At 45.5% G+C, this 24,111-nt stretch overlaps 2 protein-coding genes across 2 annotated transcripts; one reads left to right on the top strand and one right to left on the bottom strand.

The window, feature by feature from the left end:
• Positions 1 to 9,603: 9,603 nt before the first annotated feature.
• Positions 9,604 to 10,533, top strand: LOC123348517 (olfactory receptor 49-like). Its single transcript, XM_044986013.1, has one exon. It carries the CDS (start codon positions 9,604 to 9,606, stop codon positions 10,531 to 10,533), a length of 930 nt encoding a protein of 309 aa, XP_044841948.1.
• A 10,381-nt stretch (positions 10,534 to 20,914) lies between these two features.
• Positions 20,915 to 21,514, bottom strand: LOC123347782 (olfactory receptor 6B1-like). Its single transcript, XM_044984976.1, has one exon. It carries the CDS (start codon positions 21,512 to 21,514, stop codon positions 20,915 to 20,917), a length of 600 nt encoding a protein of 199 aa, XP_044840911.1.
• Between the last annotated feature and the right edge of the window lie 2,597 nt (positions 21,515 to 24,111).

Here is a 24,111-nt window from a genome sequence, read left to right on the forward strand (position 1 = left end):
GCCACGCAATCTCACTCTCCCTGCAGGAGCCCCGCAACCCCGCTCCCCTGGCCGGAGCCCCGCAACATTGCATCCCGTCTCCTTCAGCCGGAGCCCCGCAACCCCACGGCCCTGCTACCACTGCCGGAGCGCGGAAATCCGAAGTGGCGCACGGAGAGTACGTGCCCCACGAATCGGCCCTGAACTGGCTAAAGCTGGCCCTGGGTAGCTCTGTAGCTTGGAGACATCCTCCACCCTAGCAATCTTTGTGTTCTCTGCAGACTTTGCCAGCAACAAGTTTACATGAATTTCCAGATCATCGATACAGATACAGAATAACCTGAGGCCGGGAATAGATCTTTGCGGGGCCCACCAGCAACACCCCATTGAATGATCATATTTTGAGGAGAATCAGTTAGCCCATTTTGGAGCCATGTTGAGTGAAGGGGCGGCTCTAGGTATTTTGCTGCCCCAAGCACGGCAGGCAAGCTGCCTTCGGGACTTGCTAAAAGATGGAAATAGAGTTAATGCCAGTCAAAATGGATTCATGGAGAAGAGTCCATGTTCAATGACCATGCTGTCATTTCTGAGCAACATTAAAAGTCTGGTTTATTAAGGTGACTGTGCTGTTGTGATATATATGTGGATTCCCGTAGGGAGTGTGCCCAACTACCACACCACATTCAAATTGAGAAAGTAGCTCTCTAAACACTCAACCAGGGCCGGCTCCAGGCACCAGCTGAGCAAGCTGGTGCTTGGGGCGGCATATTCTATGGGGCGACTTCCGCCCAATCCTAGGGCAGCACGGCCCTTTTTTTTTTTTTGGTTTGCCGCTCCGGCCGCCCTGTAGGGGGCGGCAGTGCGGAGGAGGGGAGTGCCCTGCAGCAAACTGGGCAGGGCAGCCCCTGGTCTTCCCTCTCCGCCGACTGGAGCGGAGCGGAGCCCTGCCGGCAGGCGGCGCAGTGATCGGGACCGCGGGACAAGCGCCTCGCTGAAGCCCTGGCCGCCCCCCTGCTCTCTCTCTCCCCTGTTCCCTCCCATTCCTCCCCGCTGGGTGCGCTCTCCGCTGCACGTCTGCAGCACAGGGAGTCCCCCTGCACCCTGGCTGCCTGGCATGCGTTTTTTTGTTGTTTTTTTCCCCCTGTTTTGTTGCTCCGGCCATGCCCCAGATTCCCCCCTACCCCCACTTTGCTGCTCTTGCCCCGCCACAGGTCTTTCTTTTGTTTTGTTTTGTTTTTTTCCCACTCCTGCTTTGCTGCTCCGGCCATGCCCCAGGTTTTTTTGTTTTGTTTTGTTTTCTTTCCCTGCTTTGGCGCTCCGGCTGCTCTGCAGGTCCCTCCCCACCGCTGCTCCGGCCGCGCCACAGGTTTTTTTGTTTGGTTGTTTTTTTCCACTCCTGCTTTTCCGCTCCAGCGCCACCACAAGTTATTTTGTTTTGTTTTCTTTGCCGCTCCGGCCACGCTGCAGGTGTCCCCCCCGACTTTGCTGTTCGGGCCGCGCCACCGGTTGGTTTTCCCCCCCCCTCCTCCTTTGCAGCTCCGCCCCTCCCCCCCCTTTTTTTTGCTTGGGGCAGCAAAAAGCCAGAGCCGGCCCTGGCGGGTCTGGAGCAGTGTTCCCACTAGTTTTTCCCACCCATGTGTGGAATGAAGTTTGTTTTGTGCACCAATATGGAGGTGATGTGTGACACAACCCCTTCATATTAGTGCACATAACAAAATTCATGTGGTGGGGGTGGGGCTGAGGGGGTTCTTATGGGAGGGGACTCAGGAATGGGGCAGAGAGTTCGGGTGCAGGGGTGTGAAGGTTCTGGGGTGAGGCTGCGGATGAGAGGCTTGGGGTGCAGGAGGGTGCTCCGGGGCTACTGCGGGGAGAGAGGACTCCCCCCAGCTCTCTCTCCCTGCAGCAGCACGTGGACGGGAGTTCTGGGATTGAGGCTGCAGGATAGGTGCCCCTCCCCCAACTCCACCCCAGAGCCTTCACACCCCTGCACCCGAACTCTTTCAATTTCAAATTACCCCTGAAACTTACAGCGTAAAATTTAGAGTCCTTAAGAGAGGGGCTGGACTAAGTAATGTGGCTTATGTAAACCAGATGAAGGATGTGTTAGATAAATAGGTCAAAGGAAGGCATGTAATTAGCTTTCAAGGAATGCATGATTTGGTTGTACATTGCAGTTCCTGACTATGACCCACAATGAAATAAAACAGAGGTCATGGGATAAGAAAATGGACTCAGCAGAAAGTCTTGCTTCTTATGCTGATCAATATGAGCAGTCCCAGACCACCAGAGAGGCAGGGAAAATCGAAACCAAATGGGTGGCGGTAGCAAAGGGGAACAACCCTGGTCGCAGTTTGGACAGATACAAGAGGGAACACCCCGAGACCACACCATACCACCGGGGCCATCCCAAGGCCCCAACTACACCCCAAGGAAAACCCCAGACACCTTATCGTCCCACCACATCATTCTCCAGCAACCCACCTCATCCCAGTGACCAGTCAGCTAGGCGATGTTTTAAATATAACGAGCTGGGACATGTAAAGGCCCACTGCCCCAATAACCTCTACAGATTACAGTTCATTGGACCGGGGTCACACCAAAGCTCCTCAGGCTCAGATGCCTCCCAGATACCTTCAGAGCAAAGGGAAACTGTGAGTGTGGGCGGGAAGAAGGTTACAGAGTGGAGGGAACACTGGAGCACAAGTGTCAGCTATCCACCAATCCTTAGTGGAACCCAAATTCATCGACCCAGAGATCCAAGTGATGATTCATCCCTTCAAGTCAATCTCTTTTGACTTGCCTACAGCCAAGTTACCTGTCAAGTACAAGGGCTGGTCAGGAATGTGGACTTTTGCAGTCTATGATAATTATCCCATTCCCATGCTGCTGGAGGAAGACTTGGCCAACCATGTGAAGCTAGCCAAGAGGGTGGGAATGGTCACCTGCAGCCAGGCTAAGCTTCACACCTAGCTCCATTCCTGCATCTTCTACAAGGGCCCCCATCTGTGTTCCCAGAGACCCAGACTGAGGTGATGGAACCAGACCCCATACCAACGTCTGCAACGGGAGTAGTAGAACCAAGCACAAAGACCCAGCCAGAGCCAGTCCAAGAACCAGAACTGGTGAAACAACCAGCACCAGAACCATTGCCAGCACTGAATCCTGCACTTGCAACCCTGTCTACAACTCCAACGCCAGAGGGAACCAGCGAGCCTGCACTGGCAGCAGCAGATAAAGCTACACAAGAGGTTCAGCATGAAATACAACATAGTGTGCCAGCGGAGAGTGGTTCACAGTCAATGGAAACAGCCCCATCACCCACCGCCTCTCAGCTCTTCTAACTGATCCTGGTTTGTTGTAGAAAAAGGAGACTCTTTCTGGTGGGCACCAGGAAGATTGGCATCCTCAAAGACAGTTGGGTAGTTCCAACTAAGTACTGGGTAAAGCTTTTGAGCTTAGCCCATGATCATCCTTGTGGCCATTCTGGGGTGAACAGGACCAAAGACCATTTGGGGAAGTCATTGCACTGGGAGGGAATGGGCAAGGGATGTTTCTACTTATGTCCGGTCTTGTGAGCTGTTTCCAAAGAGTGGGAAAACCCCAAGATCAAGTCAAAGCCTCTCTCCAGCCACTCCCCATAATTGAGGTTCCATTTCAGTGAGTAAATGTGGATATTCTGGGTCCTTTCCCAAAGAAGACACCCAGAGGAAAGCAGTACATACTCACTTTCCTGGATTTTGCCACCCAATGACCGGAAGCAGTAGCTTGAAGCAAAACCAGGGCTAAAAGTGTGTGCTAGGCATTAACAGACAATTTTGCCAGGGTGGGTTGTCCCACCGACATCCTTACATATTCGGGAACTAATTTCCAGGCAGGGACCATGAAAAGCCTGTGGGAAGCTCATGGGGTGAATCACTTGGTTGCCACCCCTTACCACCATCAAACCAATGGCCTGGTGGAGAAGTTTAATGGAACTTTGAGGGCCATGATACATAAATGAGCACTCCAATGATTGGGACCTAGTGTTGCAGCAGTTGCTTTTTGCCTACAGGGCTCTACCACATCCCAGTTTAGGGTTTTCACCATTTGAACTTGTGTATGGCCGCGAGGTTAAGGGGCCATTACAGTTGGTGAAGCATCAATGGGAGGGGTTTACATCTTCTCCAGGAACTAACCCCTGCCAGAAAAAACCTAAAAGATGCTCAGGAAGACCAAAAAGCCTGGTAGGATAAATATGCAGAGAGCGTTCCTTCAAAGTAGGGGGCCAAGTCATGGTCTTAAAGGCGCTCCAGGCTCATTAAGTGGGAAGGGCCATTCATGGTCCAGGAGCGCCTGGGAGCTGTTAAATATCTCATAGCATCCCACTGCTCCTACCACGTCAGGGTTCCTTCCCCACTCTGAACTCTGGGGTACAGATGTGGGGACCCACATGAAAGATCCCCTAAGCTTATTTTTATCAGCTTAGGTTAAAAACTTTCCCAAGGCACAAATTCCACCTTGCCTTGAACAGTATGCTTCCACCACTAAGTGATTTAGACAATGAATCAGGGAAAGGACCACTTGGAGTCCTAATTTCCCAAAATATTTCCCCAAGCCCTGCACTCCCTTTCCTGGTGAAGGCTTGAGAATAATATCCTCACCAATTGGTACAGGTGAACACAGACCCAAACCCTTGGATCCTAAGAACAATGAAAAATCAATTGAGTTCTTAAAAGAAAAAATTTAATTAAAGAAAAGGTAAAAGAATCACCTCTGTAAAATCAGGATGGTAAGTACTTTACAGAATAATAAAAGATTCCAAACCACAGAGGATTTCCCATCTAGGGAAAACATTAAAATTACAAAAACAGGGATAAACCTCTCCCTTAGCACAGGGAAAATTCACAAGCTAAAACCAAAGATAACCTAACACATTTCTTTGCTATTACTTACTATTTCTGCAATATTAGATGCTTGGTTTCGATATGGTTTAGGAAGATGTATTTTTCCTGCCCTGGTCCCTTGTTGACTCCGGGAGACACAGGTCAAAAAAAGCTTCCCCCACAGATATGAAAGTATCTTCCCCCCCATTGGTCCTTTTGGTCAGGTGCCACACAGGTTATTTGAGCTTCTTAACACTTTACAGGATTAAGAGATATTAACCCTTTATAGGCTAAAGAGGGATTTTATGCTACCCTTAGCTGTATGTTTATGACAGGGGCTTTGTCATAAATAGGTGCCTATTACTCTCCACCCTCTGCCCCGATTTTTCACACTTTCCATCCTGTCACCCTAGCTGTGAGGAAGGCAGAAAACTCCCTGGTCCTCCACCAAACGGGAGAAAAAATACGTTTCTAACCTCCAAATGGGCAATGGACTAGACCTGCAGCATCTACCCAGCCAGGTTCCCATTCCTAGCTCAGGATGGGAAGGGTGGGGCTGCTGGAACAACATTAAGAGGGTCCAGGTGGTCCCCACGCTGGGTTAAATCCTTGGAGCTGGGACATGCTGGCCAATCGGCACCCTCGTCCCTAGCTGGCCAATGAATGCCAGAGACTGCTGGGGGGAGGAGCTACCTAGTGTCCATTAGCGTGTCCCCCTTCACTGCTGGCCCCATCAAGTTCCCCCACCTGTTAACGCAGGTGCCAGTAATTCCAGCACAGTCAGCCTTGGACAAGCCAGGCCTCTTGCCTGAGCCAATCAGAAGCTATTGTATAGACACGTGGTAGAATTGCATTTCCCTGAACCAATCATAGTGTGCCACAAGGCTTGGCTATAGACCGCTGTCTTATTTCATAAATGCCTCTCTGGAAACAAAGGAATGAAAGCCAAATACGATACCTAACACAAGTTTATGTAGAAATATGACAGCCTGAAAAAAATTAGTGTAAGCTTGGTTTTTAAAGTTTTACCTAAAGGAAAACAGCTCTAAACCCGTATTCATTGTAAACACTAAAAACAGCTTTAGAATTACACACTTCTGCAAAACACACACATGGAGGTTAATTTAAAAGAGAAACCAGCTTCTATAAAACAGTTGATAACATTTTTACAAGACATGTGCAGGCTACTTCTCCGCCACGTTTCCCCCCCCCCTAAATTTTTAAAAACCTAAATGCTGTTAAAACAAATCAAGTTTTAACAAACAAACTTTTAAAAGTTGAACATGAATAAAAAACCAGTATAGGTCTTTTTTGACTGAGATGAGAAATACTGTAACATAACAAAAAGATCTGTCTTTACAATCAAATCAATATTTTGTAAAGATACAGCTAAGTAAAAAATGTTTAATATACATTACCCTAGCCTTTCAAATCATAGCATTAGCTTAATTTTAAAGTGATGCCTACAAAAAAACCAAAACCCACAGCATAATCAAACAAACATTTTTCTGCTTGTAAACTGTAAAGGAAGTTTTAGATGGCAGGGTAGAATATACAAATCCTCAACTGAAGGAGTTTACAGTGAAATTTTATTTAAAGCACAGAGGGAAATCTTACTATTGAGAACCCATATTTACATATGTGTTTCAATTAAAAAATAAAGTTGAAAAAGAGAAAAGCCATGCATGAGCATGAAGGAATTCTAGCAAAGAGAGAGAGCTGAGCATGGGGTACAATGGAAGGAGCATGATTTCCCATGGTCCCTACTGCTTTTTAAAAAATTGAACACCAAAATGTCACCATCTGGGAGTGATCAGTTCAGGCTCTCTGCAAACTCAGGCAGAGGCCACTATATTGTGTACACCTTTTCAAGATTTTCTTCCCAACAATGATGCACTGGACTGCTATCTGAATAATCACAAGTTAGAAATAACACAAGCTCCAAAGTTCAAAGCAACCTGAACTCTGGGTTTTCATTCTTTAATATATTTAGTAAGACTTAAAAAAAATCTGACCATTTCTAACATCTCAGTTCTGTGCTCAGGTATTCTGCTGGTGATTTGAGTGAACACAGACTATCAGGAGAAGAAGAGGAAGAGAGAGAGGAAGAAGAAGAAGAAGATCTGAATGTTTTAATGTAATCTCCTCACTTCTGTTTTCAGCAGAGATGGACTCAGGAGGCAAAATCCAGATCCCAGTTTCCCCAGAATTCAGACTGGAGATTTTAATGCATCCCCTTAACATGGAGGGACAGCAATGTCTCCAAGGTTGCACTGAGACATGGATTTGAGTGGGGATTGTTGAGACAAGCTAGCTGCCATGTTTCAATATTAAACTTTTTCTGACCTCCCCCAAAGGGACACAGATCTGAGGTTTTCACTCAGCCCATCACAGAGAGAGGGGCTGCAAGGATGTTTCAATCTGGAATTGGGGAAGTTCAAAACCAAGCAAATGTTTTGACACGTTCCAGGAATCAGGACATTGGGTTCTGGCTGATCTGCTGATATAAAGTAGTCAGAAAACACCTAAATCAATTCCACACTTAATTTCTATAACTAGAGTGGAACAGTCAGAATATACCAGTGAGACTGGCCCATGGTCCTAGAAACCAAACTGGGCTAAGATATTCATGAGGAACTAGTGATTTGGGGATCCCAACTTTAAATACCTTGAAAGTGCTTGATTTCCAGAAGCCAGGATCCCAGAACTTTCAGAAAATCCAATCTCTCTCTCTCTCTCTCTCTCTCTCTCTCTATCTAATAAATTAACACAAATGCATGTTTATTTCAGAAATGCTCCACAGAGATCCAGCTTTTTATAGGTATAAATCACCCCTTAAGTGAATTGCCCAAATGAATCTGAGGAATATCTGCACCAGAGCTCTTGCAGTCTTCATCAGCCTCTTCTTCTTTCTTCATTACAAAGAAAGTTTGGAGAGTTTGCGGGCTAGAGAAAATTGTTCTTGGCAAGTTAAATTTTACCATGTCAGAAGCCAACTCTACACTTAATGAGCCCCAAGAGGTCCACTTACAATCTCAACTTCCTGAGAAGTTAGCTGTTTTCATTTCCTTTAGAACAATTATTTCTCCATGAGATGTACCAGCTGGTATATATCCCCCAGTGTTCCAGGTGTTTTTCTTTTCTGGGACAGAATAAGGAGCAAGCTGGGTAAAGTCAGCTACTGAAAATATTCCCAGCTTATTTTGTTAAGAGCTTTAGTGAGATGCCTATTTCTGAATGATATTTGAAGATGAGTCTCCCAGCAGCAAGGATTCCTAGGTTATCAGTTTATTTATTTATTTGTGTGTGTGTGAAATAGATTTTATTTAATGTATCTATTTATTTTGTGTGTATGTTTGTGGTGTGTGTGAAATAGATCATTGGCTTTTTAACAGGTAGGACTTGTGTTTGGAAAATATATCTCAGTTAGAGTGTGCATATGTTCAAAGCTAAATTATCAATATGTTATATTGTGATTTCCCTTTTATATATTTAGATTGTTGTTAGGAATGTAGGATGACAGATTATTTCCTCAGTTATCAGTCGAAATCTGAAAGTGGTGAGAACATGCATGGTACCATCACTGAATCTATCTATCTATCTATCTATCTATCTATCTATCTATCTATCTATCAGTAATGGTACATTATTATAATACCAGATGATGGAACCTGACCTGGTCATTCCTGTGGAAACATCTACTTTTTAAAATTAAGGAAAAAATATAAATATAAACTCATCATCTTACAGACATGTATCAGAGGGGTAGCTGTGTTAGTCTGGATCTGTAAAAGCAGCAAAGAGTCCCGTGGCACCTTATAAACTAACAGACGTTTTGGAGCATGAGCTTTCGTGAGTGAATATGAATCCAACGAAGCGGGTTGTTAATTAAGTCTATAAGGTGCCACAGGACTCTTTGCTGCTCTTACAGACATGCTCATTGTACATCTTTGGAAGGTCCTGGCAGAGGGAACGTCAGCCATGGCTGGGAAGAAGAATGATTGGTGAGAGAAACCATATTGAACACAGCCTGTACCTTGCTAGATTAAGTTTTAGACTTTTAGATGCATGTTTTCACTTTTATTTCCTGGTAACCCTTTCTAACTTCACCTCTTATTCTTGAATTCACTTAAAATCCCATCTTCCTTTGTTGATGAACTCATTTCACTGAACTATAAACTAACTCAGAGCCGTGTTTAAATAGAAGGGTGTATTTACCCCAGTTATGTTAATAAGCTGTGATGTGCTTTTGTGTCTTTAGTGGAACAAACACACTTTATTATTTCTCCAAATGGCTCAGGAGGGCTGGGCACTTCAGGGCACGTAGTTTTGGGAAAATTCAGCCCTGGAGTCACCTCACTGGGTGTAACCATGGCTGGTGGAAGCTGCAGTGGGGCTGCAACTAGGGTGGTCTAAGCACAGACACTCATGGTGTGACCTGCATACTGGTAGGCTGGTTGTGAGCATCCCAGGCTGGGAGCTACAGCAGCAAAGCATCATGAGGCATCCAGGTGGCAGGATAAGTGTGACACAACCACTCAATATAGTCATATTGGCCCCCCCAACCATAACTCGCAATTGGAAGTAAATTACCATTAACCCAATTTTTTAGATTGGGGAGTAACTGAGTCACAGAGATATCAAAGTCTCATGGTGTCCAGGGCCCGTATTCCAGCCCCTCTCCCCTTGTGTACTATCTCAATGTTTAGTACAGATGATGTTGATGGCTCTCTCTCCCTTCTTTCCTGGAAGGCAACAAGGTATGGTGCTGGCCAACCAAAGCTCCGTGAGAGAATTTGTCCTTCTGGGGTTCCCTCACCTGCATCACCTGGACTTCCTGCTCTTCCTGGTGCACCTGATGATTTACCTCCTGACACTTGCCGGGAATGTGTTGATCATTGTCATCACCTGGGCTGACCACCGCCTCCACACCCCCATGTACTTCTTCCTCAGGAACTTCTCCTTTCTTGAGATCTGTTTCACCAGCATCATCGTCCCCAAGATGCTGGCCAATTTCCTCTCAGAGGACAAGACCATCTCCTTTGCCGGCTGCATCGCCCAGGCCTTCTTCTACCTCTCCCTGGGAGTCTCTGAGTTCCTTCTCTTGGCAGTTATGTCTGTGGACCGCTACGTGGCCATTTGTTACCCACTGCACTACATGGCCATCATGAGCGGCAGGGTCTGCACTTTCATGGTGCTTACTTCTTGGTTTGGTGGCTTCTTCTTCATCATTGGCCTCATCATGATGATCTCCCGGCTCTCCTTCTGCGGCCCCAACGTCCTGAACCATTTCTTCTGTGACCTGGGGCCCCTCGTCAGCCTCTCCTGCTCCAACACACACCTGGTGGAATCAATGGACTTCCTGGTAGCAGCTGTTGTTTTACTGGGTTCTTTGTCCATCACCGCGGTCTCCTATTCCTACATTGTTGCTACCGTCATCCGCATCCCCTCAGCCAAAGAGCGACGTAAGGCCTTCTCCACCTGCTCCTCGCACATCACCGTCCTGAGCATCTTCTATGGCAGCTGCATCTTCATGTATGTCCGTCCGAAGCAGCGTGATGGACTGGATATCACCAAAGGGGTGGCCATCGTCAACACGGTCATCACTCCCATGCTCAACCCCTTCATCTACTCGCTGAGGAACAAGCAGGTCATACAGGTCTTGAAAGACACTCTGTGCTGGATAAAATAGATAGTGCTGCATATGGGGAAAATAATGATTCAGAAGGTTTGGAAGGGGGTTTAATTAATACACTAAGGCCTGGTCTACACTAAAAAGGGGGTTCGAATTAGGGTACGCAAATTCAGCTACGTGAATAGCGTAGCTAAATTCAAAGTACCCTAATTCGAACTACTCATCCGTCCAGACGCGGCGGGGTTAAACTGCGCGGCTCCCCCGTCGACTCCACCTCCACCGTTTGCAGTGGTGGAGTACCGGAGTCGACCACGGCGCTTCCCGAGTTCGAACTATCGCGTCTAGATCAGACGCGATAGTTCAAACTCCGAGAAGTCAAACTCACCGCGTCGACCCGGAAGGTAAGTGTAGACTAGCCCTAAAATGTACTCAAAGTCTTTGAGATTCATGAGAGATTAGGGAGGTGCTTAATTAATAAACTGAAATGTGCTTCAGACTTTGATATGCACTGGATTACAGGGAGGACTTAATTAATACAACGAAGTTCAGCCAGAACTTCAGGATGTGCCTGAGGGTAGTCGTGGCTTCCAACTCCCAGCCAAGTTAGAGAAAGTTGGAGGAACAGTTCTACAGCAGGTGCCCACTAATTCAGCTTGAATTCTTCTGAAGGATTAGCTGTGCTTCCCTTTGCTATAATGCAGCCTTCTCTTGGTCCTTGCCTTCCACCTGGTCAGCTCTGCTCCACTGGTCACTGGTGAAGAATAAGATAGAGCCACCAAGAAGCCCTCAACACCTGCACCCAACCATGCAACTTCATTTGAGATGGCCTGGGTGACCACCAGAGATAGCATAGCTCTCATCGTGTGCAACCCACCACATAATTCAATTGGCACTAATGGGTGAAGGAAAAACAACTCACTAATGAAATACGTGTAATCTTTAACCTTGTTTTTTATCCTGATTTTGCTAATATAGTCCAGGTGTCCAGAACATAAGATGGGAATACTGGGTTAGACCACAGGTCCATCTAGCCCAGTATCCTGTCTTCCAATAGCAGCCAATGCCAGGTGCTTCAGAGGGAATGAATAGAACAGGTAATCATCAAGTTAAAAGATCCCTCAACTAATGCAAGTGTTGACAGAAGTATGTTATAAAGAAAACTGGGTGATTAATGAGGGATATTTGTTATTGCAGATGGGTTCTGTTGTTACCCAGGGTTCTTTCAACCCAAAGCTCTTGGTAACTTTACACTGTGCAAGGAGGTGTCAGGAAATAAATCAGAGGAGACATGGCTGTCTGACCTATAGATGAGTGACACAAACAGGACAACACAAGAATGCTTTCACTTAAAGCTAAACTTTACTCGTATCAAGCACTTACACACGTCTGCAACAAGTTAGTAAAACACCGCAAACCCTTGATAATTACCCCAAAGCTGAGTGTGGCTTTCGTGTGATACAGCAGCAGCCCATCTGCCGCTGGGGAACACAAGATACATCCAGAGAGAGAGGCCAGTCCCAAAACGAGTCCCACCTGTCTCAAGCTATTTCCTCTTATTTATACAATAGTAATTAAAGAAACCTTGTTAAGTAAGCAGTTTCAAGCAAGAGGTTCCTTCTGATTATTGATTAACCAGGTGTGGGTCTTTCCAGAACTTGCAGCCTTGAGACCTCAATAGATATTCATGAGGGTACATCCTGCTCTTTACAAATGCATGTATCAGCAATTTTAATACCATTCTTATCGGGGTGGACACGGGGTCAAGCTGCCCTTTCGGTGGCACCCTAAATCCCCCTCCCCTCCTGCCTTGGTCAAGCTGAGACTTGCTTTTAACAGCTTGCTGACTAGGCTGTCTTTAGCAATAACCAAAATAGTGGTTTCAGGCACTTTACTGGTTTGCGAAAGTCTCCCCGTACACTGTTATGGGGGAAATAATGATCGACTGAAAGATGTTTTAACTCATTGAGAACTGTGGGTTGTCACAGATGTTTGTGATGATGACTGGGTTAGAGATTCCATTCCACTCACCAGTCAGCTAAACTGAGAAGCATAAAAGAAATTCCATCAGCAATTAGAAAAACAGAACAGATGGTAAAATTAAAAAAGGGAAAAGATTTTTCCCTCCAAAAAGAAGTTTCTTTGTCTCACACAGTATGAAAGACAGAGGGCTTGAAAATTGGTCTGGGTAGTGCAAAATTGTGCATCCCATCAGTTACCTAGGAGAGAGAGACAGAGGCCAGTTACACCAACAGGGGCAATGCTCTATTCTGTATAGCACTGTGCTAATCTCTGATGGATAATCTTTGATTAAATAATTTAATTTGACCCTGTTATTTGACAATTACGAATTGTTATTAAATTGAAACATGCAAAATGTGGCCATCCTAGAAAGGATCCCTTATGCTGTCATTATAAATGATGATAAGTTTAATTTTCATGTTTTATAGACTCATAGACTTTAAGGTCAGAAGGGACCATTATGATCATCTAGTCTGACCTCCTGCATAATGCAGGGCACAGAATCTCACCCACCCACTCCTGTAACAATCCCCTAACCTATGTCTGAGTTACTGAAGTCCTCAAATCATGGTTTAAAGACCTCAAGGTGCAGAGAATCCTCCAGCAAGTGACCCATGTCCCATGCTGCAGAGGAAGGCAAAAAAACTCCAGGGCCTCTGCCAATCTTCCCTGGAGGAAAATTCCTTCCTGACCCCAGATATGGCAATCAGTTAAACCCTGAGCATGTGGGCAAGTCTCACCAGCCAGCATCCAGGAAAGAATTCTCTGTAGTAACTCAGATCCCACTCCATCTAACATCCCATCACAGACCTTTGAGCCTATTTACCTGCTAATAATCAAGATCAATTAATTGAATGACTCATTGTTTTCAAATTGTCAAGGTCTCACTCTATTGTGTTTCTTTTTCTGTTGACCTTACATTTGGGCCTTTAGTATTTAGAGAGTACTGGATTATTTGTGTAACCCTTCTGCCAGGCCGAATTGATACCAGCAAGGGCCGGGTTCAATACATGGGGTCCCTTCCCTACAACGTAATGCAAAACCAGCTTGAGCCCCCACCCAGTGACCTGGGAAAATCTTACACACACCCCTGGAGCCTCGAAGAGGCAATACTTCCCCTCTCGAAAGCATAGAGTCTCGGTGTAGCAGAAAATGTTTAATAACATGAGATAAACAACATAGCATTAAATTGGGAAAACACCTCAACTAGAGTTCATAGACCAAACCATGAGCAAAGACCCATCCCAGGAAATTGGGCCGTGTCCTCTTCCCTGGGCTCTTGAGTCCAGCAACCCCCAAATCACCCCAAGACTCCAAAGTCCAATACCCCAAATGTCCCTAGAGTCCAGCAACCCAAAGATCACCCACAGTCCCAAAAGTCCCGCAACCCAAAAGTGTCTGTCCCAGGTCCGTGCTGCCCCAGAGTTCAAGAGTCTATCTGCAGGGGTTTCCCGCCCACCAGCCTGGGTAGAAAGGGCACCTTACGTGGTCCGGGGCCAACTGCCCTGCCTCTCCGTGGGATTCTGCCTCCGCCTTCCCCACTAACTGCTCAGCTCCGCTCCGCTCCGCCAGCTGCTCTGCTCCACCAGCCGTCCCGTGATCCGCTCCAACTGTCCCACAAACTCCTCCACTCTGCCCAGGTGCTCTGCTCCACCAGCCGTCCTGTGATCCACTCCAGCCGTCCCCACAAACTGCTCAGCTCCACTCACTCCGTGGGCCGCTCCAACCATCCCACAAACTGCTCCACTCTGCCAGCTGCTCTACTCCACAATATAGCTTCAGGATCCCCCACTAGTTAGCACAGCTCTTTAGTGATTTCAGCTCTTAGTGAGTTCTGCTCAGGAACCTGTAACTTAGATTCTTAAGGGAATCAAAAATCAGCTCTGATATTCAACAGTGAAGAGAAAAGAAGGTGCAATTGATGCTTCTGGCTCATACAAGGAGCCCACTCCCTTGTCTAGTGAGTGCCACTCAATTGATGGTGAGACTCCCTGTCACAAAGCAGTTTCACAGTTCCTCATCTACACAATCAGGGTGACAATACTCCACTCCTTCTGCCCCAACAACAAAGAAACTGGGGATCCCACATCTGCCAAAGCAACCATCCCAGGCTGCCGTGGGCTATGCCAAGCGGGGTGGGTGTGCCTATGCAAACACGATCAGCCCCTAAAATTCTTTTCCATACTCGCCATAATTCACCACCAGATGTCAGGGTAGAGCTCATCCCGACTCTGCTTACATTTGTGTGGAATAAATACACATAGAAGTGTTAAAGAAAGCCTTCAGAGAAGTGTCATGCAATTCCATGTAACATATCTTCCATTAAGTGTGGGGTTTTTTTGGTCTATTCATTAAAATTAGGTTAGATTAAGGTTGTTTTATCATTATTCCACATCCCTAGGTGTCTTTAACCATGGATTCCTCAATCCCAGAACCATTGGTCCCAGATCACAAAGGAGATAGAATCACTATGGTTCTGGAGAAATCACAGCACCCCCAGGATTTATGCAGAGTCCCTGCTGTTGGCTAGGCATGTGGGGTCCCACCTACTGGCCCCGCCCCATGGTTCCACTCCAGGCCCTGCACGCAGGGCCCCAGCTGCAAGACCTGTGCCCGGTTGTGCATGCAGGGTCCCAGCTGCTGGCCCCGCACCAGGGGTACTGCTTCTGGACTCGCATGCCGGGCTGCCAGCCCCACTCCTGGCCATGTATGCAGGTTCCCAGCTGCCAGCTCCACTCCCAGCCGTGTATGTGGGGTCCCAGCTGCTGCTCCCACATGCCGGGCTCTGCTACTGGCCCCACACCTTCCTCCTGCTGTGGTTCCTGCCTTGGCCCCCTAACCGCTATCTATGTCCCCCCTTCCTGGAGACCCGGCCTTGCTCCTGGACTCAGCTTTGGGGTGGGGGGAGTGGTGAAGTAAAAAGTTTGTGGATAGTTTTGTTGGACTTCAGCACCCCCACTATAAAAGTGTTCCAGTGCTGCTGATCTTATGCCCATATTGGAGCTCCTCAATCCCAAGGATTTGTCCTCTCTTCTCTGGTGCTGCAACTTCCTCCTTAATGATGGGTATAGCCTGGTCCCATTGAAGTCAATGGAAATTTTGCTATTGATTCAGTGGTGTTGGGTTCACTGCTAAACACTCTGCTACCAGGAAGATATTGACAAACTGGAGAAGAGCCGCGAAGATTATCAGGGTTGGAAGGGATCTCAGGAGATCATCTAGTCAGCATGTAGGAGGAAAGATTAAAAGAGCTAAATCCAGATCAGCTATGAGACAACTGTGGAGCAGGGCTGGAGGGGGTATTGCAGACTGTGTAAAGGCACAGCTGAAAGAGGAATTATTGAGAGATGTTATCTATTTCGCAGTCATAGGTATGGGAAAGGGACAATCTAACATGGGTGACAGTAAATATTCTCTTGGGAAATTACAACCTGCTCTATTTTCAGTACATCTGCCTGTGAGAGTATCTTCTGTCCTTGTCCTGTTACACCCTGGAGAGAGAGAGAGTTCATAGGCACAAACAGACTGAGCTGTGGCAACACCTCACTTCTAGATGCCTAGCTAACTAGTGGAGTCCCCAAACCCTCACTTTGGCATCCAGGCACCCTACGTGGGGAGAGCCAGGGGCCTGAGAAGGAAATCCACAAAAGCCAGCATGCTAGGTTGGGACCTGCCTAAGTTAGCCAATGAGAGATGCCAAGACAAGGGGTATTTACTAAACCCTGCCCCTCTCAGGAAGTTCAGTGCCTACATCCAGGCAGACACCTCCCTCTGGTTGGGATTCTCAGTTGTGAACCTTCTCTTGGAGTTAGGCGTCTAGGTATTTTTTGCAGTGAGATGGGTGTGGAGAGAACTTTTAGCATAGTTATGGCACTCGCACAGGAGACCCCCAGCTCAAGCCCACCCCGTGTGCAGAAGGGATTTGATGAGGGCTCTGGCATCTCATAAATGAATGTTCTAACCGGTGGGCTATGGGATATTGTGTGGTGAAGCTGTTCCACTCTAGATAAATAATGAAAGATTCATTGGAGCAGACAGACTGAAACTGGGGTTTCTGCATCCTGATGGGTGCTGAAACCACGTAGCTATAGAGTCATTCATATGCTGACCTACTCTCTCTCTCTCTCTCTCTAGTCCATTCTCTCTACTTATTCAATACAACGTGGAACATCTTCAAGGGCAGAGCTCTTCAGGAGCTGTATAATAGTGTATCTCACTGTCTGGGGGCTAAGGCACTCAGCTGTGAGGTGGCTGATCCTTGCTGCTACCAATAATGCAAAGTACATGTCCTATTCATGACTTCAACATTAAAATAAGTCCCAAAAAGAAAAGCCATTTCAAAATGAAAGCTTCAAAGGTGTCATTCTGATAAGATCTGAACAGAATTTTTATCAAAATGCTTCATTTCATTTTTTTTCCAATGCAAAATTTCATGGAAATTGACATTTTCCCATGATTTCAATTAAACACCATTTTCTGGGGGAAAAGAATATTCCTTCCAAAAACCGTTGACCAACCTTAATTATTATTTTTAACTATCCTAAGATGATTCCCACCAAATTAGTTTAATTTAGCATCATCGGTTTTGTTTATTATGGGAGTAGTGAACAATGTACACATACAAGAGATTATCAGCATTTCAGTTTTGTTCTGTATTTAGTGATAACACCTCTTGGAATGGACTCCATGCACTCCACCCTTGTTGGGACCCCTACCGTATCTTTGGAGGTCACCACCAAACTTTGGTGATTCAGCTGATCAAATTTAGATTCCATCTTGATTGCCCTCAACCTGGCACCACCACTAAATGGAGTTAGCCAAATGGTCACCGGGAAGGGACTCAGGAGGTGACACTGCCGGGCACAAGCTGCTCTTTTGATGCCAGTAGCACAGAGCAATTCAAAGGGAGGGAGCTGGTACAGTAAGCTGCCCCTTCCCCGCCCCACCCTCTGCTGCCCCCTAGTGCCCATTATACAGTACAGCCGCCCCTTCCCCACCCCGCCCTATGCTGCCCCCTAGTGCCCATTATACAGTATAGCCGCCCCTCCCCCGCCTCCACCCTCTGTCGCCCCCTAGTGCCCATTATACAGTACAGCCGCCCCTTCCCCACCCCCACCCTCTGCTGCCCCCTAGTGCCCATTATACAGTACAGCCGCCCCTTCCCCGCCCCCACCCTCTGCTGCCCCTAGTGCCCATTATACAGTACAGCCGCCCCTTCCCACCCCCACCCTCTGCTGCCCCCTAGTGCCCATTATACAGTACAGCCGCCCCTTCCCCACCCCCACCCTCTGCTGCCCCCTGGTGCCCATTATACAGTACAGCCACCCCTTCCCCGCCCCCATCCTCTGCTGCCCCCTAGTGCCCATTATACAGTACAGCCGCCCCTTCCCCACTCCCACCCTTTGCTGTCCCCCCAGTGCCCATTATACAGTACAGCCGCCCCTTCCCCACCCCCACCCTCTGCTGCCCCCCCAGTGCCCATTATACAGTACAGCCGCCCCTTCCACACCCCCACCCTCTGCTGCCCCCTAGTGCCCATTATACAGTACAGCCGCCCCTTCCCCACCCCACCCTCGCCTGCCCCTAGTGCCCATTATACAGTACAGCCGCCCCTTCCCCACCCCCCCTGCTGCCCCTAGTGCCCATTATACAGTACAGCCGCCCCTTCCCCACCCGCACCCTCTGCTGCCCCTAGTACCCATTATACAGTACAGCCGCCCCTTCCCAGCCCCCACCGTCTGCTGCCCCCTAGTGCCCATTATACAGTACAGCCGCCCCTTCCCCACCCCCACACTCTGCTGCCCCTAGTGCCCATTATACAGTATAACAACCTTTTCCACATCCTTTCTCCTCTGCTGCCATATGGTAGTCATTATATGGTCATTTTGTCATCAGTTGCCTTTTTGCCACCCGGTGGCTATTACAGTGAATAGATTCAGATATTCCAAGGCCAGCAGGGACCATCTAGTCTCACCTTTTGTATCACACAGGCCATAGAATTTCCCCCAAGTAATTCCTAGAGCAGATTTTCTACAAAAAACATCCAAACTTGAGTTAAAAATGGTCAGTGATGGAGAATCCACCACAACGTCGGTAAATAGTTCCAATGGTTAATTTCTCTCACTGTTAAAAATATATGCCGTATTTCCAGCCTGAATTTTTCTTATTTCAACTTCCAGCCATTGGTTCATGTTAGACCTTCCTCGTTAGACTGAAGAGCCCATTATTACATATTTGTTCCCCATGTAGATACTTATAGAGTGTGATCAAGTCATCCCTTAATCTTCCCATTGTTAAGCTAAATAGATTGAGCTCCTTGAGTCTAGCATTATAAGTCATGTTTTCTAATCTTTTTATTATCATTACTTTTCTCTGAGCCCTGTCCAGTTTATCATCATATTTCATGAATATTGAGCACCAGAACTGGACACAGGGTTCCAGCAGTGGGTTGCACCAGTGCCAGATTTAGAGGTAAAATAACCTCTCTGCTCCTACTCGAGATTCCCCTGTTTATGCATCCCAGGATGGAAATAGCTCTTTTGGCCACAGTGTGCTACTGGGAGCTCAACTTGAGCTGATTATCCACCATGACCCCCAAAATCTTTTTCAGAGTCACTGCTTACCAGGATAGAGCTCCCCATCCTGTAAGTATGGCCTGCATTCTTTGTTCCTAGATGGATATATTTGCTGTTAGACATACTAAAACACATATTGTTTGCTTGTGCCCACTTTACCAAGCAATCCAGTTTGATCTGAATCAGTGACCTGTCCTCTTCTTTATTTACCACTCCCCGAATTTTTTGATCATGTGCAAACTTTATCAGTGATGATTTTAAGTTTCCTTCCAGGTTATTGAGAGTTAAATAGTGGAAGGCCAAGACCCTATCCCTCCAGAAACTCTGCAGAAACAAACCCACACAATGGTGATTCCCCACTTACAATTACAATTTGAGACTTATCTGTTGACAGTTGTTAATCCATTCAATGTGTGCCATGTTAATTTTATATCATTCTAGTTTCTTAATCAAAATATTGTGCAACACAGTCAAATGCCTTACAGAAATCTAAGTATATTACATCAACACTATTACCTCTATCAACCAAATTTGTAATCTTATAAAAAAAGATATTAAGTTAGTTTAACAGGATCTATTTTCCATAATCTATGTTGATTAGCATTAATTACAATAGTCTCATTTAATTCTTTATTAATCCAGTCCCATATCAGTCACTTCATTGTCTTCCCCAGGATTGTTCTCAGGCCAACAGGCCTACAACTACCAAAGTCCCATTTAGCCTTTTAAAAAAATCTGCATTACTTTTTCTTCCAGACCTCTGGAATTTCCCCAGTGCTCCAAGACTTATTGAAAATTACCCAGCTCTTTAAAAACTTTTGGATGCAAGTTATCTGGACCTGCTTGTATAAACATGTCTAACTTTTGTAGCATCTCTTTAACATCCTCCAGAGATACTAAAGGAATGGAAAGAGCTGTATAATCACTATATAATGAGACCATATCATCAGCTTTTTCCCAAATACAGAACAGAAATATTTATTGAACACTTCTGCCTTTTCTACAGAATTATTGATAATTCTACCATTTCCATCCAGTAATGAACGCATATCATTGTCAGGATTGTTTTTGTCCCTGAGATATTTTAAAAATCCTTCTTATTGTTCTGAACTCTGCTGGCCAGAGATTTCTGCTTGTGTCCATTTGCTTCCCTTATCACGTTTCTACAATTCCTAATTTCTAATTAAAAACCTATTTTCTAATCCTTACCTTCTATTTGCAAGTTCAGTATATTTTGAGTTGTAGAAGGCATAAGAGTTTAAAGAATAAATTCAGGGTGGCATAATCATGAGAGGTGGAAGAACTGTCTAGTATATAAGTCATTGGTCATGAGCATTGGGGATCTGATTACAATTACTGGCTCAACCACAGATTTTCTGTCACAACCACAGATTTTCGGCTGTAAATCGGGATAGTAAATTTGAAATACTACCCTATCTCAGAAACCAACATCCCTTTGACCTATATTAAGGAATATTGGGTTAGTTGCCAGGAGGTGCCACATAGGTGCAAATAAATCTGTGAATTTCATAGCATATATTATTGTGCAATGCCTCATAACTCCCTTAGAATCATTTGAGAATTCAAGACTAAACTCATATTTTACTTTATATTCTCACTTTGGCTGGGTGCAGGGAATTAGCTAAAATATGCCTTCCCATGATCAGTAAGTAAAACCCAGTTCATTTTTTTAAATTTTAGTTTTTAGTATTGATGGATATTACACTATCAAATCTTTGCCCCTCCTCGCGTGTTATAAGCTCACACTACCAGAGACCTACCAAGAAATAAGCACTGCACAGATCCTGAGTATTAAAAAGTGCATCAGCTCCACTCATCACCTTTCAGTTAGGAATTCTTCTAAAATCTGCACATTTACAGACAATTTTTCTCAGCGCCTCCTTCACCTTTTTGTTCCTCAGGCTGTATATGAAGGGATTGGTCATAGGGGTCAGGATTGTATAGAAGATAGAGAACACTTTGTTGAGGTCTCTGAGTGTGTTGGTTTTGGGCAGCAGATACACGATCATTAGCGTCCCGTAGAAGATTGTCACCACAATGAGGTGCGAGGAGCAGGTGGAAAATGTCTTCTGCCTGCCAGTGGTGGAAGGGATGGTCAGGATAGTGGAGATGATACAAACGTAGGACACCACGGTTAATGCAAATGGAGGCAGGGTGAATAGAATAACCAGAATTGTAATGACAAGCTCTATCAGGTAGGTGTCAGTACAGCAGAGATTGATTATTTGTGTGGATTCACAGAAGAAATGATCAATTTCATTGGGACCACAGAAATTTAGTTGTAACATAAGGCATGTTATGATGGCAATAGCCAGACATCCATTTATCCATGACCCAGCTGCTAGCTGGCAGCAGAATCTGCCATTCATAAGCGTTGCATAGTGCAAAGGTTTGCATATCGCTAAATACCGATCGTAAGACATCACTGCTAGGAGGTAGCACTCGGTAGCTGCAAAGAAACTGGCAAAATAAAATTGCACAATACAGCCACTGACAGAAATGGTTCTGTCTCCAGTCAGGAGACTGGCCAGTACCCTGGGCAGGATGGTGGAGGTGTAGCAGGTCTCCAAGCAGGACAAGTTCCCCAGGAAGAAGTACATGGGGGTGTGAAAGTGCTGATCAGCCACAACTAGCACAATGATGAGGATGTTTCCGGCCATGGTCACAATGTATATAATGAGAAACAGCAGGAAGAGAAAGATCTGCAGTTGTGGGATATTCCTGAACCCTAGGAAGATGAACTGTGTGATAGCTGTTTCATTTCCCCATTCTCTGTTTGCCATCGCATGTGTCTAGGAGGGAAAAAGAAGAAGAGATAAATAGCTCTTGAATTTGATCAGACAAAACATATTTAAATTTTACTCCATCCTATTGTGCCTTACAGGTGGGGACACTGAAGCTGATGGTTCAATAACAGAGCTTGCATTTTGACTCAGCTTACAAAAAAAGTATTGATAGGCTTTCCTCAGCAGGTTTAACAACCTGTCATCCTCTCTCAGCTCAGACAAGGGACTCATTACGATGGTCAAGGGTCTGAGTACTGGTTGGCTATCTAGACTCACATACAGATTTGGTTTGTGTAGCCTCACATTTCATCTCCTGACATACTAAACCAGGACAAATTTTGTCCAAGTGTGGGAGACCATTTCTGAGAAGTGTTTGACACCACAAGTCTAGGCATGGTGGTCAGATTAGGTGAGGCTATATCTAACTGTCCTTTCTGTCCTTCAGATCTATGAATCTAGCAGGTCTATGAATCTATCTCTATGGTTATTTCACATTATAACCAAGTTCTAAAATACAAAAATATCTGAGTGGACAACGTATTAGTATTATGAAAATACTAATAATGGCTAAAAACACTTTTCATTGTGTGAGTCAAAGAAGCTGAAAATGTGATTAAATTATGTACAGTCCACAGTTGAGAATCCACTCTCTAACATGAATATGTCACATATTCAGGCTGTGATTTTCATTGCATACTAAGCAAATTAGGTATCCAACAAGTTGGCCACCATAGTCCTAGTTGGGAATTTATCAGTAAAATGTGTTGTTGAAACCAAAACTTCCCATCAAAATGCATCAAATTCAACTTTCAAGTACATAAAAGGTTGTTACAATGAGGAGGGAGAAAAAAATGTTCTTCTTCAGCTCAGAGGATAGGAAAAGAAGCAATGGGCTTAAATTGCAGAAAGGGAGGTTTAGGTTAGATATTAGGAAAAACTTCATAACTGTCAGTGTGGTTAAGTACTGGAATAAATTGCCAAGGGAGGTTGTGGAATCTCCATCATTGGAGATTTTTAAGGACAGGTTAGACAAATACCTGTCAGGGATGGTCTAGATAATACTTAGTCCTGCCATGAGTGCAGAAGACTGGACTAGATGACCTCACAAGATGCCTTCCAGTCTTATGATTCCTTTAACAACCTTGATGGGGAAAAAGAAGGGATTTGAACTTGGGCCTTCTACTTCCTAAGTGAGAGCCTTAACCACAAGCTATAGAACCACCTTCCTTTATGGTCCTGGGCCCAATGGCTATTCATTCTCATTCGCAGTGGCACTTCCTAGTTATGTCTCATTTGGCCGTAAAGGGAATTTTTTTTGATTAACTGAATATTTTCATAATTTTTTATGCAGTTGCACCCAAAATGATTTATTTTTCCTGATAGTTTTTGGCCCTGCCAGTGAACCAGAAAATGAATTATTTGCTTAGCTCTAGTTTCAAGATCTCCCGCTGTTAAAGGCTGATATTAATAATGCCTGGTGTTGCTATGGGACGATGGTATAGCTCAGGAGTGTTCTGTGCCTCAGAACATGCTCTCCTCCCCAAGAGATAGGCCTACACCTGAACTCCTCTCAGAGTGGAGCCCCTGTGGGTTACCCCCCATTTAGACCGGGTCACGAGGTTTACAACACCCCTTGTTTCACCAGCCATGTTTACCAGCTGGATTTGGCCCTGCTACGGAATCCTCGCTGGGAACTTGTGATCAGCATGAAGTTGTATTGACTCAGGCTGGTATGATTGATTGGTACATAGAAATGTGATTCAAGCAATAAAAGCCTAGAAGCATAATATTTTAAGGAACAGCATGAAAACCAGCCGAAATAAAACAGAGTATATGGTCTGTAGATTCAGCGATACCCTGTCAGAACACAATGGGAGCCAGTCAGCTATTATCAAAGGTACAGAACTTCAAGTACCTAGGTTTGATCATACAGAACAATGAAGAACACAACAATGAATAGGAGAATGCCTATCAAATTGAAAAGCAAAATCCACAAGACAGTAATAAGGCCTACACTTTCATATCATAGAATCATAGAATATAGGGTTGGAAGGGATGTCAGGAGGTCATCTAGTCCAACCCCCTGCTGAAAGCAGGACCAATCCCCAACTAAATTATCCCAGACAGGGCTTTGTCAACCCTGACCTTAAAAACCTCTAAGGAAGGAGATTCCACCACCTCCCTCGGTAACCCATTCCAGTGCTTCACCACCCTCCTAGTGAAAATGTTTTTCC

This window comes from Mauremys mutica, chromosome 13 (assembly GCF_020497125.1).
Source record: "Mauremys mutica isolate MM-2020 ecotype Southern chromosome 13, ASM2049712v1, whole genome shotgun sequence".
Classification (NCBI taxonomy): domain Eukaryota; kingdom Metazoa; phylum Chordata; order Testudines; family Geoemydidae; genus Mauremys; species Mauremys mutica.

What these genes read in the sequence shown, in the direction of transcription:
- LOC123348517 (XM_044986013.1), top strand. Translation starts at nt 9,604, where the DNA reads ATGGTGCTGGCCAACCAAAGCTCCGTGAGAGAATTTGTCCTTCTGGGG.
- LOC123347782 (XM_044984976.1), bottom strand. Translation starts at nt 21,514, where the DNA reads ATGTCTTACGATCGGTATTTAGCGATATGCAAACCTTTGCACTATGCA.